The 16,697-nt window shown below is 36.6% G+C and overlaps 1 protein-coding gene across 7 annotated transcripts in view; it reads right to left on the reverse strand.

The window, feature by feature from the left end:
* Positions 1-16,697, reverse strand: part of CPNE8 (copine 8) — a 179,514-nt gene that overhangs the window by 5,206 nt on the left and 157,611 nt on the right. For 6 of the 7 annotated variants that reach the window (XM_036455438.2, XM_036455442.2, XM_036455440.2 and 3 more), the window contains 3 exons: positions 12,151-12,253; positions 10,250-10,307; positions 5,273-5,346 (listed from right to left, as the gene is read on the reverse strand). In XM_036455438.2, coding sequence (XP_036311331.1) covers positions 5,273-5,346; positions 10,250-10,307; positions 12,151-12,253 — 235 coding nt within the window. Of the gene's footprint in view, positions 1-5,272; positions 5,347-10,249; positions 10,308-12,150; positions 12,254-13,322; positions 13,432-16,697 lie in introns of those variants that run through there. The other variant, XM_036455444.2, reaches the window with a different exon arrangement.

A 16,697-nucleotide genomic window follows, 5' to 3' on the forward strand; every position in this document is an offset into this window, starting at 1 on the left:
GCAAACGAATACATAGAATTGATTTAAGAAAATAACTCATTTAAGTTTTAGAATAGCAACCAGAGGATCTTATCCTAATTATTGTTTATACCATAGTCATACGAGATTCAATACTGAGACAATGAATATAAGCACACATAAGGCTGACCAGTATCATATGTCAAGATCCAGCCACTATGAAATAGTGAGCTAAAATGCCTTTTGACTGGATTATGCCAACATACTAATAACCAAAACCCGATACTGATATTAATGCATTTATTAATACCGATATTAATAACTGGCCAGTGGGAAGCCTTCTGCTAAGAAATTTCACAATATTTAATTTTTATAAGCATGTTATCCATATTTTGAATTTATAGAAGAGGGAACTGAAACTTAAGACAGTTTAATGAATGTACCCAACATCAGATAGCTATAAATATCCATCATTATTTAACCCCCAATTAATCTTACTCTTTTACATTAACCCTGATAGTAATTCCTCTTGTTCTTAGTCACAAAGCCAGTAAGAAATGGAGTCACGATTTAATCTTAAGATGTTTAATTCTAAAGTTTTAATAAATATTCTGTATAACTTTGATTCTAAATCCTAAACATAGCATTTAAGAGTCTCCATGCCCTGACTCCAATCTTCCTCTTTAGCTAAACACACACACACACACACACACACACACACACACACACACACACACACAAATAAAAAATAAATAAATAAATAAAGAAAGAAAGAAAGATAGGTCATAATAAACTTCAGATTTAGTGATTACAAAGAGAACACAGGTTTTGGAATCAGAACTTTGTTGAAAATTTGGATTTACCAATTTATGATCAAAACAACTTTTTAATAGGTTGTTTAACACCCTATTTTGGGCTTCAGTTTCCTAATTAATAAATTATTAAAAAGCAAAAACTGTCCAGTATTTTTATGAAGATATAAAGTGATAGGTGAATAAAGTGTGGGGAAAAAGGGGAATTTGAGGGTGTGGAAACAGGCCAATACAAAAGGCAGTATACTGGGAAATTTCAAAATATAGAATTTTAGTTGGCCCAATGAGGAGGAAGATTATTCGAATAATGAGGAGGAAGATTATTCCAATAAAGTGACAATAAAAAATAAGAGAAAAAACAATAGAAATGTGTGATACAAAGATAGATAATAGTCCTATTTATTTAAACAAAGTGTGTGTGTGTGTGTGTGTGTGTGTGTGTGTGTGTGTGTGTGTGTTTAGCTAAAGAGGAAGATTGGAGTCAGGGCATGGAGACTCTTAAGTGCTATGTTTAGGATTTAGAATCAAAGTTATACAGAATATTTGTTAAAAACTTTAGAATTAAAGATCTTAAGATTAAATCATGACTTCAGTTCTTACTGGCTTTGTGACTACAAACAAGAGGAATTAAACTTCATTTCTTCTTTTTAAAAACATGGTAATCAAAGTACCTATCTCACAGTCAATGAAGGACTGAGTGAAGTAATGCTATAGCTCTTATCCTGCCTACCACATGAAGGACTTAATAAATGATTAAACAGAATGAAATTGGGTGTCATTTAAGATTTGACAATATAATGAAAACCCTATTACCCCTAATTAGCTACTGAAATTTAGCTGCCTACTATTATTTGCAGCCTTAGGGTTTTGTCCATTTAAGAAATGTGGGCTTTTGTTTGCTGTGCATTAACTTAATTAGCCTCCACATGTAAAAAAATTGAAAGTAGTGAAAAGGTAAAAGAGCCTAAATAGACCCTATTTTCTGATAGTATTTTAGCCAGCAGAATTTATAGAATTATGATGGCTTCTATATTTTCTGACGATGGGAGGACTAGCATTGTTATTCTTGGTGTGCACTTGCAACTCCTATATCCCCAATTATTCAAGGAAACGTCTTTCTATTTATTTATTTATTTATTCACTTACTTACTTACTTATCCTTACCCATGGATATGCTTTTCATTGATTTGTTTTTTAGAGAGAGTGAAAGGGGAGAGGAGAGAAAGAAGAGAGAGAGAGAGAGAGAGAGAGAGAGAGAGAGAGAGAGAGAGAGAGAGAGAGAGAGAGAAACATCCATTGGTTGTCTACTGCTTGTGCCCTGACAAAGCAGGATCAAACCTGCAACCAAAGTAGAGCCCTTGACTGGTAACTAAGCCCCAGACTCTTTGGTCTGAGGGCTGAGATCTAACCACTGAGCTAACTGAACAAGGCTCAAGGAAATTTCTACTCTTAAATATAAATCATCTAAAAGTGTTTTAGTGGATGGTAGAGGCTGTAAAACAGTTGGAATGTTTTGAAAATCTTATTCAAGGTGAGAGAGAAGATGCTAATTCTTTTTAAATACAATAAGATTTAAGATATATAAGTTTTTACCTTACTTACTATTTTTAAAAGAGCAATCACCATCTAGGAACTTCCTCATGAAATTAGAAAAGGCACATCAAATCTCCTGAACTATAGGCATGTAAGCCAAGATCTCACCATCACTCATGAGGCTACTAATTGGGAACATTTTAATTTCATGTTCAGAATCTGTAATACATCACAACTCTTTCAGTTCAACTTTATAGGGTAAAATCTCTTGAGTGTTTAGCTATTTCCCCAGGTCCCTTCAAAACCTTTGGAGATTTCAATATCATTTTATGGTAGTGGACTGGTTCTTAAGGATTCTGAGTGTCAAACAGAGGAAACATAATTATATGCATATATTTGTGTGTGTGTGTATATATATAATATATATATATAGCTTATACTAATAAGTAAAGTAATTCATGACTTTTACTTCCTTTGAGAATCACAACATCATAAGGCAAAGATGAAAGAATTCAGAGGTAATGAAACAAAAGCTTAAAGAGATTTATTGACTTATTCAAGGTCAAAGTGCCATAGATATAATTTCATAGATTTGAGTCCTATAGCAATATTCTGTGGAATATAGGATATCCATTGAGAGACTAAATACTTTCAAGGGAATTTTTGTTTTATCCTATATAATAAAACCCTAATATGCAAATCAACTAAATGGTGGACCAATTGGTCACTATGACATGCACTGACCACCAGGGGGCAGACACTCAATGCAGGAGCTGCCCCCTGGTGGTCAGTGTGCTCCCACAGGGGGAGCACTGCTCAGCCAGAAGTCAAGCTCATGGCTGGCAAGCACACCGGTGGTGACAAGAGCCTATCCCGCCTCCCCAGCAGTGCTAAGGACCCCTCGGGGGATGTCCACCAAGGGGTCCTGGGCTGTGAGAGGGTGCAGGCAAGACTGCGGGACTGCCCTCACCCCCAGTGCATGAATGTCATGCACTGGGCCTCTATTATTTATAATAAGAACTGCTGGTTGTCACCAACATAAGATATTAGCCCTTTTAAAGAAAACCTTAACAATATGAACAATCTTAAGAAATATCAAGTTTCTCATAAGCATCATTTAAAAAGTATATACTTTATTGATTTTTTTACAGAGAGGAAGAGAGAGGGACAGAGGGTTAGAAACATCGATGAGAATCATCGATCAGCTGCCTTTTGCACACCCCCTACTGGGGATGTGCCCGCAACCAAGGTAGTATTTTCCAGCGTATAAGACGACTTTTGAAACGAAAAAAAGTCAACCAAAAATCGGGGGCAAAAGACCAAAATTGCACAAAAATTACCTGCAGATCTTGATGGCAAAGTAAGTCTTTTCTTTGAAGTGGGGGGTAGTCTTATACAGCGAATATAGGCCTAAACCTATGTTTTAACTGTAAAATTAGAGGGTCGTCTTATACGCTGGAAAATACGGTATATGCCCTTGACTGGAATCGAACCTGGGACCTCCCAGTCCACAGGCTGATGCTCTATCCACTGAGCCAAACCAGTTTCGGCTCATACGCATCATTTTCAGGCGTCTTCAAACTACGGCCCGCGGGCCACATGCGGCCCGCAGAGGAGTCTGATCCGGCCCGCCAGGTTTTTTGGGCAGTGAGTGCAGCCGAGGTGTTACAGTAGGAATTAGTAGTTCATATAGTCCGGCCCTCCAGCTCTCTGAGGGACCGTGATCTGGCCCCCACTTTAAAAAGTTTGAGGACGCCTGATTTAGATAATAGTATGAGAGAGTTGCACTAATGGGATCACCTCTGCTAACTTTGTAAAAATGCATTATACCCGCAACATAACACATTCTAAAGGACTTCAAATTCATACTTCACTTTAGTAATTTAATTTTTTGAAACTGTGAGCCAGATATTATGGAAAGCTTTCAGATAAGGTGTAATTACTTAAACCTATAATTATGCTATTGAGGTTCAGGTGAATAATCATGTGTCTAATTATGAAAACAAAACACCATGGGATCCTTAAATAGATGACCACATTACCATGTTCCCTTTCTTAGCTGCTTTTAACCTCATCATTCATGTGTGTGTTCGGGCACGTGTGATTTTTACTCTACTAAGAACGTTAGGTTAAAAAATATGTCATATTTAATTATCTTAAAAAAGGTTATAAAAATGTTTCTCATTGAAAATTTAATTTTGCTGACAAAGAACAATGCTCTTTAAAATTAAAAATATGGAGGCTGTAATGTATATAGAACTTTAGTTGAATTAACTCTTTGTTTTCAACAATAAATTTTAATTATATTGGTTACTAATTTTTTTCCTTTCAAGCCATTCCTTGAATGGTAGGCTTTAGTTAAGTATTCTTTTAAAATTTTAACAAAATTGTGAATCATATTTTATGTTATATTTTATATCATGTTATTCATTTATGGTTACATATAGTTTTCATATAACATATACTTATACACAATTTTAAGATGCATTTTCTACTTTTTCTAATCAATCTACAAGGAAAGCATGAAAATATCTATGTTTTTGGTTCATTTATACTAAATTTATCTACTCTAAATATATATCAGCTTTATATTTATGTTTATACATATAAATATATATTCAGTCTTTGTTGAAGACTAAATAATGAATAGATAAACATTATTAAAAAGTTTATTATGTTTCTAGATTCTAATTTTACTAAAACACTATTTTCTGGTAATGATAAAATAGGGAATAATAAAATAGTAATAAAAGTAACTTACTGATAATTTATTTATGCATTGTGAACCTAAAGTCCAGGGGAAAGCATGGGTGTTTTTTTCCTAGGCCCTAATACTTAACAGGCATCTCACAGAGACTCCCCCCATTCAATTAAACAGAACCCAAGACTCATCATTTCAATTTATAGTTGTTATTTCATAAGAGCTGTTCACTATGAGCAAAATAAATTATTTTCATTAAATCTCTTACCTGCACAATGTCCCTTTCAGCATATTTTCCTCTGGAGGAAACTCTTACATCATCTCCATCCAGCTCAACCATTGCTTGAAAATAAAAAAGAACTATTTTAGCCATATACTAAAACAACGTAGGCAATACAGAAATCAAGGTGTATGAAGTAGCAAAACATCCCATGCCAAGTCAAAAAGCTGTTGATCCCCTGCATCTTCTCAATTATTTCTCCAACAGAACTTGATTGAGGGTAAATTTCACAAATGAAGGTAACGGGCCAGCCCCTCGGGTGACCCTCTGAAAGATGAGACGAGGCAATGCAACAAAGCGCAGTCTGTAGGTGTATCTCTCCAACCCAGAGGTTCTCAAATCAGGGTCATGTGCTTACAGGACTGTTTGAGCAAGTGACACTAAACCATTCCATTTTAGTTTTTCTTTCTAAATTAAGAAGCTTGGTGCTAGTCATCATAAAATTTCCAATAACAATTTGAACTTTATTCTTTTTCAAAACATATATTTTTTATTGATTTCAGGGAGGAAAGGGGACAGAGAGAGAGAAGCATCAATGATGAGAGAAAATCATTGACTGGCTGCCTCCTGCACGCCCCCTACTGGGAATGGAACCCACAGCCTGGGCATGTGCCGTGACCATGTGATTCACAGGACAATGCTCTACCACTAAGCCACATAGGCTGGGCTGAACTTCATTCTTATCATAACTATAACAAAGTTATATATCCATATTGCCCAATCCCACTTTAAACATAGACTGAACAATAAAGAGACATTTGCTCTGCCCATTCACTGATTGGATAAAGTTTGATTTTTCTGAGGCATGATTTTTTGTTGATTAAGAGAATTTCAACAGCACATAGATCAGAGGATATTTGGGGATGCTATCATATAATGGTTCATCTGCTGATACAGTAATGTTATGCTGCAATTAAGAACATTTTCCAGAGTTTATTAGGTTTTCAGGGAGAATTCTCTAAATAATTAATTACATGAGGAATGCTAATTTGTGCTTAAAGTATAATTTTATTGCTGATAATTCATTTTGTATACATAGGACATTCACTACACTCCAGAGAGCCACTGCAATTATAATGTTTGCTTCCTAAACCTCCAAAACATTGTTCAATCAGAATACAATTCTCACCATTTTTTAAAGATTAAAAAAATATTTTAAAATATTTAAAAAATATATATTTTATTGATTTCAGAGAGGAAAGGTGAGAAAGAGATAGAAACATCAAATAATCATTGATCAGTTGACTCCTGCATGACCCTCTACCTGAAACCATGCCTGCAACTTGGGCATGAACTTTAACTGGGAATCAAACTGTGACTCCTGGTTCATAGGTCAACACTCAACCACTGAGCCACCAGTCAGGCTTTTGTTATTTTTTTTTTAGTGCATGGATAATGCATTTGGGTTAAAAACATTGTTTTATGGTTTACTTTTTCTATACATGTTCATGAATCAGTGTTTGGGATAAAGCATTGCTAGTACACATAACTGATGGAAGAGCCATCACTCAGTTTGCTTAAATATACACTATATGTCTTGATTTAGTAAAATGTATATATGACTAATAATAAGGTAATTAACATATTTTATAAAGGACCTATTTTTTTTCTCTCCTACTCATTAGGAATAGTAATAAAATAATTCATTATACTCAAATATTTTCAAGAGTTAGTTCCTCTTTTTGGTCTAGGTTCGTTTTCAAACTTTTCATATTACTTTGAGACATAAATGTATATTGATGATGACATGCCAGCAAAACACCTCCCTTATTATCTAATTTACTAATTAAAGAAAATGACAGTGATTCAGGCAATAATGTAACAGAATGAGATCCTATAAAGGATCCCTTACTTTCTAGCATATCTTTTGGGTTAAAAGTCTGTATGTAGCAAGACGACACTTTTGCTAGCAAAGAGAAAAGAAATGGGGGCAGGTGGTAAGAGGGTAATGTTCTCCCTTCAGGTTTCCAGACCATCGGGTCCTCAGGAGCCTGATGTAAGCCCCAGGTCCCCGCCAGGACTTGTCCTTGGAAAAATAATGTGAGACAGACCGGCACTACTTTCTAGCCATGGGAGATGGGATGAAGTCATAGCCCCTTTTAGTTGCCCCCTTCTCCTAGTGATCAAAGCAGGCAGCCAGATGCTGCTTTAATTTGACTTTTTGCATTTTAAAGATAAAGAAATCCCACCTTGAAAAATATTTCTTCTTAATGAAGGTGCTTTATAAAGGAATGAAAAGTCACTGGGGGGAATTTTACAGACCATTGTAAACTGTTCTAATTAAAATACCAAAAAATAAAATAAAATAAAAAAATAAGAAATTTGAATACTCACTAATTTGTTTATTATTTTCTCAACCTTCAAAGAGTGGATGGCAAAATATTACCTTTCTTGCCCATGCAAACAATGAATGCCCTGCTGGTTAAAAATGTGTAGATGTTGAATTTAGGTGGTTACCTGATAAAATTTGCAAGTTTTATTTCATTTTTTTCCTATGCCCGAGTATATATGTGGCATATAAAGTTACTCTATGGTAGACTTGGAGGAGCCCGGAGAAAAGCTCTTCTGAAAAAAACATCTGCAATCTGCCTCGTCAGTGTGGCTCAGTGGTTGAGCATTGACCCATGAACCAGATTCGATTCCCTGTCAGGGCACATGCCTGGGTTTCAGAATCAATCCCCTGTAGGGAGCATGCAGGAGACAGCTGATCAGTGATTATCTCTCATCACTGATGTTTCTCTTTGTTTTTGTTTTTTGTTGTTTTTTTTTTTTTTTTAAAGACGGCAGCAATTTGAATCTAAGTAGGAGATTTTCTATCTTAAACATGAGTGTTCTTTCCTTTTCTTCTTAGCCACAAGAGGGGGAAAAAATCCTTTAGAGAAGCATCCATGGTCTCCTGGTGGAATAGCCTACTTTGTAGTACTACGAGGCCTGGAACACTTTCCATCCTGTGTATACCTCCATCGTGGTGAAAGCAGGACCCTAATTCCCTGTTCAAATGTTCCCCAGAGGAAAGTTCCTCTCTAATGACCAAGATAGAATTCTACTGGGAAGACAACTTCCCTCTTTGTCTACAATCTTCACTCACTTTTCCACATGGGAAGAGGAAAGATTCATAGGATTACTGACATTAGAAGAAACTGCCCTTGAACCTCTCTTTTCTGTAGAATCCTCAGAGTGAAGGCAGTTCCTCTCTGCGTCAGGCTTACTTGGCAAGACTTAGCCCCTGTATGGAGTAGGCCTGGAGATGAGGATGAGGTCATTTAATCTTGGGGGGAAGAAGGGGAAAGGGAAGGAGAAGTCTGCCTCTGTGCACAGGTTAACCCAAATTTTCCAATTTAGCATCGCTAGTAATAAAGCTTATATTCTAGTCTCTGAGTGTTTCCTGCATATCTTTTTTTCAATTACTTCAGGAAGTCAGAGAGGAAAATGATGAATTATCACACCTCAAACCCTAATAAATAATTCACTGGGAACTAAAGAAAAGAAGAAAATAAATAGCTGTCTTGTGTAGTAAGTAGAAATAAATGACCAGAAAGAGTCAGTGGCTTTGTATTCAAACCTTGTGTGTGGGGGATGTTGATGAACAGGTGACGAGTGTTTACCATCCCTGAGTTCATACATCTAGCGGTGGACTTCCATGGAAGTCTGAGAGACCTGAGATGTATCCTACCAGAGATGTATTCCTGAGAGGCAAAAGCAAATTCGTGACTGAAGAAAAAGCATGGATTATTGTAACCTAGCAATGGGTGAAGTTTGTGGATCTCAGTTTATTAATGCAAACAATCAAGTGTACAAAGCATTAAGAAGAAAGATGTGTCTTAGCTGTCCTGACTCCAGAAAAATGTGTCACATTGATGCCTGAAATAGGATTCAAACAGATGCAAATACCCAGAGACAGAAAATATTAGCAGAAGCAGCAGCAGCCATCAGACTATATGACTTTTGCTTTAGGAAATGGAAGATCATAATGATGAAAAGAATGACTAGCCAAACATAGAATCAAAGAAAGGAATTTTTGGAGTCATCAATAAAACTTTCCCTGTGGTTCTTTACCTGAGATGCACAGATCCATACTATTACAGAGAAGGCACTAGTGGTTAATGGAGAATTAATCCAGTGTGCCTAAATTACCTTGTAACATACCAGAGGTTATTCCAAATACTCTAAAATTATTTTCATTTCCAAAATGCCAAGCTAAAGAAAGTGTTATTGTTAATTTAAAACACTCGAATCAGGTAAATGTTACGAAGTCATACAGGTGCTGTCCAGTATAAGTTCTCTTGAAGGAGTTTACCAGATAAATAGTAACAGACTATCCTTAAAGAAGTTTGCCCAGAACACGAGTTACACAAACACCTGTCACTTAATAAGGCCTAAACCCAAACAGAACTCCCAATAAGTCAATTTAGCATAATTATATTATTATAAAGTCTCCTTTTACATTAGATGGTCAGTTCCATTTTCATTCTGTTCTTTCATATGACAGAACTTATTAAGGTCTATCAACAAGCCAGGGTCTGAAAATCCATTCAAGTAGCATACTGTGCTGTTAACATTTCTATTCACAACCTAGTGGTTTATTAATTTAGTTTTTATTCCTAAAGGATTTTAGGAAACCCAGAGAGTAATTTGCCTTGGGAACAAAAACTCAATTTATCACTCTGTAAGTCTTTAAAAAATATTATCTTTACAAACCATCTCTACTAAAATGAAAAATACATGTTGCATGAATCTATACTAGAAAGATAATGCTCTACTCAGAAGACAATATTTTAATTCACTCACCTAAACAGACTTCATGGTGAGATATTTATATTTATGTCTAGTGTACATGGATATTATATGCAAATCTATGTGCAAACTCACATTCAAAAATTTTTTAAAAAGTGATAGAAACTTAAGAGCATGATGACTCAGATTAAATAAACTCCCAAGGAATACTATTGAAATTGTGTTACTTACCATCAAATTCTGCTGGTCCGACACCAACTATAATTATTGACATTGGAAGTTTTGAAGCCTTTGAAAAGAATAGACAGTTAGTTCACAATTAAGAAATTAAGTTCTTAAGAAAAGAATTAAGATTTAATAAATAATTAATATCTTGTTTTAGTTTATATTTTTCACAGATGTTCATTGAAGTAGTTTAGAAGATACTTAAAACAACTATAATATATTTAATTCCATGCTTATACCAACTCTACATATGCTGATTCAGTGGGACATTCCTCAGGAATGACCAGTTTTGGATAATATAAAAAATAAAAAGTATTGATCTTTAGCTTTACTTGCTACTATCAGCCAAAATCTACATACGACCATGTTGGGTATCCTTGATCTCTCTTTTTTCATGTTTTCTCTCTTCTAAAACATCTTTTAGTTACTAAAGGAAAAAGGGGTACCATATTTATGAAACAGTAGTATTCTATTTTACCTCATTTATAGAAAGGTATTATAAGTAAGATTAAATTATATATTAATATCCATGAGACTGTGAGGGATACTGAATATGCTGTGGCAGGTTTCCTCATTATATGTATCACTTAAATGACATTATCACATTAAATAATTTAATGGTAAAAATGTAAGATCTAGCAACAGACAGATGCAATACTATAGCAATCACATCTTCATCTATGAAGGCCATTGAATTAGAAATAATTGTTCCTTAGTGCATCATGACTGTTAATTTAAATTTAAATTAGTAAGTCCATATTTTAAAGTGCACACTAATGCCACTGACCAGAAAATTAGGATAATCAAGATTTAAAAATAAACAAATAAATATGTGAACTTTTACTCCTCCTCTTTATTTTCATATTTAGTTTTTCTAAGCACATGTATATAAAGTATTTGATTTTTGCCCCTATGTAAACCTATTTTCTCACAACAGATAGCTAATTGTATTTTTTCCATACTATAAATAATTATGAGGTATGCTAAACATCCATGCAACTCATTTTTACTAAATGTCTACTGTGTGCCAAACATTGCTAAACCTGAATATGAAAGGAGAATAATAGCAGAAATAGTTTTATTAATTACTAGAGGTGGGGTGCACAAATTTGTGCATGGGAGGGGTTCCTTGGCCTGGCCAGCGATTGGGGCTGATCAGGGTATCTTGCCCAGTCCTGATTGAGGCCCATCAGGGCCAGCCAGCCGGCTGTGGTTAGGGACTGTGGGAGGTTGGCCACCAGTGGTAGGTTGACTGTGGGGCGCACTGACCACCACCAGGAGGCAGCTCCTGGATTGAGCATCTGCCTCCTTGGTGGTCAGGGTGTGTCATAGCAACCGGTCCACCAGTAGTTGGATCGGCCGCTCAAAATGGTCGCTTAGGCTTTTATATACATAGATAATCTAGTAAATGTAGATTTTATAGATGATAGCCTAATAAAAAAGACAATAAAAATCATTAATTATAACACAATTAGGAACGATAATAAGAAACATGGTTTTGAATCAATCCAGTTCCCATCCAGTTCTATAGAAATAGAAATTAGCAAAGTTCTCCCATAACTGAAATGTGAATATTAAGAACTATTTTCTGCAAATTTTAAAATCGTGTACAAGTACATCAAACTAATAGAGATAAACACACTCATGAACATGAAGGTAGTGCTATTACCTTTAAAAATTTTTCTTTTGTAATAATTTTGTACAGCTCATGTTATCCACACTCTTAGCTTAGTCCTTATGGATTGATGGTACAAATGTGTCTGAGTTTTCTGGGTCAAGTTAAAATGCAATTGGTTCCAAAGGCATGGACATTTCATTTCACTGTGAAGTCAACTAGACTCTAGTCTCTACCTGAGTAGCACCATGCTGTCATGTACCCAGCTCAAGATTGAATGACTTCTACTTACGTTAACTATGGACTCCTTCGTTTGAGCCATATCTGAGATAACACCGTCTGTCACAATCAGGAGCACAAAATACTGGGAGCCATCCTTTACAGAAGAAGCATATCTGAAAGGCAAGAAGAAGGTAAAAATCACCACAGAGAATAAAACAGTTCCTCTTTATGTGATGGTTACTAAATACAACTTGAAACAGTCAACAAATGTTTTAATCTTAAGGGAGTATTAAAATATATGTTAGGAGCTTTATAACATGCAAACTCTCAAATATACATTTTCCTAAAATAGCACACTAGAATAATAGCAACATGCTGCACGCTGGCACTCAGAAATGCCCGGCTGCCTTAGAAATGTATTCACTAACGAAAGGTAAGATGAATGAGGGTATGCTTAGCATAGTGGAATGGATATAACTTTTGTAAACAGACATTGTGGGTAAGCAACATATTGCATATATGATCTTCAGTAAATTACTTAACCTGAACTTTATCTTACTAGTCTTAAAATTAAGATACACCTTTGTATTGTTAACTAGAGCCCGGTACATTAAATTTGTACACTTGGGCGGGGGGGGGGGGGGTCCCCTCAGCCTGGCTTGCACCCTCTCACAGTCCAGGACCCCTCAGGGGATGTCCAATTGACAGCTTAGGGTAGGGGTGTCGAACTCAATCAGAGAAGGGGCCAAAATCTAAAATCCAGCCTAAATCGCGGGCCGAATGGTTTACTGAACAGTCATAAACTGTCATTGTGATGGAAACGCAGCGGAGTGCAGTGATGACAGCGCGGTGCGGGCCACATTGCAAGGCCTGGCGGGACGTATTTGGCCCGCGGGCCTTGTGTTTGACACATGTGGCTTAGGGAGTGGGCCTAAGCTGTTAGTCAGACATCCTTTGCACTGCCACGGAGGTGGGAGAGGCTTCTGCCACTGCCTCTGCGCTCAACAGCCATGAGCTCAGCTTCTGGCTGAGTGGTGCTCCCCCCTGTGGGAGTGCACTGACCACCAGAGGGCAGCTCCTGAGTTGAGCATCTGGCTCCTGGTGGTCAGTACATGTCATAGCAACAGGTCATTCCCTCATTCAATTTGCATATCAGCCTTTTATTATATAGGATATTGAAACCACATGTATGGTATTCAATATACAGTATAGTTCTATAAGTTAGCAATAATCATAAATGCCTTTTGTTTTGGAACTGGACAAAGTTGATGGTTGCAGAATACCAATAATGTGTTTAATACCATTATTCTGTACACTTTAAAATGGCTACTTTTATACTATGTGAATTCACCTGAATTAAAAAAAAAAATGCAATAGAAGAAAAGCTTTTTAAAACATCCATAGTTCAAGTTCTTAACACATGTCAAATTAATGAAAGCTGGGACAAAAAGACAAAAATTAGGCATAAAAGGCTATTAAAAAGAAGAAAATCTTACATTTTGGGACAGCATGTATGGACCTGGAGAATATTTTGCTACGTGATATAAACTAGTCAGAGAAAGACAAGTATGATATGCTTTCACTCATATGTGGAATTTAACGGACAAAATGAACTAACAAAATAGAAAGACTCATAGCTATAGGGAACAGGTTGACAGCTGTCAGTGAAGGGAATAAACAAAAAAATAAACTCATCAACAGGCAACAGTATGGTGATTACCAGAGGGAAAGTGGGTGGGAGGAAGTAGAAGAGGGTAAAGGGGATAAATGGTGATGGAAGGAGACGTGACCTGCATGGTGAATACAATCTATATATATAAAAGCCTAAGCTTAGGAGACAGTAAACAAGAAGACTTGGGTTGATTCTTGGAAAAATCATTGAGTGGATCATAGAAAGACTGGGTTTTAAAAAACTTCCATTGATTACCAATGAAATACCTTCACAGCCTAAAGGATAATAAGGAAGCAAGTTTGAATAGGTCAGGGACAGATCAGTAGCATAACATTTCAGGATAAAATTTCTTTCTTGGAGAGCAGAATTAACTACCATATAAAACAAGAAAAATAGTTACCACTTTGCCATAGACTAGAGAAACGAATAGTTGCTCATGCTATTGATTAAACAATTTTACAGATTAATGAAGAGATTACAGTAACTGGCCTGTTCACCTCCTATAAAGATAGTGTTGAACTGGTCAAAAATACTGCCATGATACTGAACATTGATCTTGGATAACAAAAATTTGTATTAATTTGATGGCAACACAATGAATGGAAAACAATCCAAAGCAGATATGAGCCTCTTCTATTTTACCTTAACTTTGTTTTTTTTTTTTTTTCTTAATAAGCAAAGTTGATAATCTCCCTCAGGAATTTATTTTTAAGTTTTTAAATACCCATTGTTTATTTATTTTTCAATATATTTTTATTAATTTCAGAGAGGAAGGGAGAGGGAGAGATAGAAATATCAATGATGAGAGAGAATTATTGCCTGGTTGCCTTCTGCATGCCCCTACTGGGGATGGAGCCTGCAACCCAGGCATGTGCCCTCAAAGGAAATTGAACCCAGGAGCCTTCATCCACAGGCCAATGCTCCATCCACTGAGCAAAACCGGCCAGGGCATACCCATTATTTTTCAAAAAGTATTTCTTACTGACTATGCTTCAGAAACATAGGATTTTATATTTTATGTGATTGATGGAAGGCTATAAATAGTAGTGAGAAAAGCTTCTATGAGTACAACAGTAAGGCTTTTACACTTTGCTTTCCCCGTGATGCTCTTAAAATAACAAGTTTCTACCAGGTTCAAAAACAATATGAAAAGTTGGGTATTATGCAATCTTGTAAAAACCACTTTAAGTGGTGTTATGGTCTGCCTTTTCCGTGTGTGTGTTTACTTTTTATACTCTTTCAATGCTTCTGGTTAACCACGGAGAAATTCTCAGTTGTTAGTATGCCTCCTCCCCACAGCTCCCCCAGCTTGAGGTATAATTGGTATACAGAAAATTGCAATAAGTACTGTAATTAATCTGATGAATTTGAACATATATGTACACTTGTAACCATCAAAACAATCATGGGAATAAATATGTCCCTCACCTCTGAAAGTTTCTGTTCCCCTTTTTGTATATGTGTTAAAACCATTTAAAATAAAATCTAGCCTCTTAAAATTTTAAGTGCATAGTACTTATTAACACTAGAGGCCCGATGCATGAAATTCATGTAAGAGTAGGCCTTCCTTCCCCTGGCTGCAGGCACTGGCTTCCCTCTGGCACCTGGGACCCAGGCTTCCCTCCAGCCACCAGCAGGCACCCGGGACCCAGGCTTCCCTCCAAGCCCCAGCTTAGTCTTGAAGGATATCTTGTCTAATTTAGCATATTATGATTTTATTATTATAGATAGGCACTATGCTGTACAGTAGAGCTACAGAATTTACTCATCTTGTACATAATAGTCCTTTATTCCCATTTAACACCTACTCCACATAATCTTTTTCCAACCCCTGGTTACTATCATTCTATGTCTATTTCTATGCATTTGACTATTTTAGATGACTCATCTAAGAGGAATCATGCAGTATTTATTCTATGACTGTCTTATTTCATATACCATAATGTTTTCCAGGCCCATCTGTGTTGTCACAAATAGTAGGATTTCTTTCATTTTAAAGGTGGAATAATATCTTATTATATGTATACTAGAGGCCCAGTGCACAAATGCATGCATGGGTGGGGTCTGGCCAGCCTGCCCTGATTGGGGGTGATCAGGCCAGGCTGGCTGGGAGGAGGGGCTGTGGGCAGTTGGTTTGCCGGCCCAATCCCTGATTGGGGTGGAGGGAGCTGACTGGAGGTGGGGCTGGCCTGGGATAGGGGCCTCAGGTGGTTGGCTGGTCAGCCCTGCCCCTTGTTGAACTCCCAGTCAAATTCCAGGTTGAGCAGAAATTTGCATATTAGCCTTTTATTATATAGGACTGGAGGCCTGATGCATGAAATTCCTGCCCTTGGGAGGGTCCCTCAGCCAGGTCTGTGCCCTCTTGCAGTTTGGGAACCCTCAGGGGATGTCTGACTAATGGGTTAGGGAAAATGGGCCATCAGGCAGACATCCTTAGTGCTGCCACTGAGGCAGAAGAGGCTCCTGCTACCACTGCTGCATTTGCCAGCTGTGAGCCTGGCTTCTGGTTGAGCAGTGCTCCCCCTGTGGGAGCGCACTGACCACTAGGGGGCAGCTCCTGTGTTGAGTGTTTGCCCCCTGGTGGTCAGTGTGCATCATAGCGGCTGTTCCTTCCACTGCTCGGTTGATTTGCATATTAGCCTTTTATTATATAGGATATAGATGGGTCTTGTTTTTTTTAACCACTCACTAACTCTGTCTTTGGATTGGTGAGTTTAATCTAATTATATTTTGGTTTTCTTTTTAATCATTAGAAAGTATACCAAAAATAATAGGAGAATATTTGATATTGCCAAGAATGTTAGGGTTAGATCCTGAAGCAGACAGTAAACTAGGAATTTCTCTTAAGTTTGTTGTTTTATCTTAAAATTCATAGAAATTTTGCATTTTACTAGTACTTTATAATAAATATGATTTGTATTACACTTCTTAACTTTGAGAAAAAT

The sequence above is a fragment of the Pipistrellus kuhlii genome, unplaced genomic scaffold (genome assembly GCF_014108245.1).
Source record: "Pipistrellus kuhlii isolate mPipKuh1 unplaced genomic scaffold, mPipKuh1.p scaffold_m20_p_3, whole genome shotgun sequence".
Lineage (NCBI taxonomy): Eukaryota > Metazoa > Chordata > Mammalia > Chiroptera > Vespertilionidae > Pipistrellus > Pipistrellus kuhlii.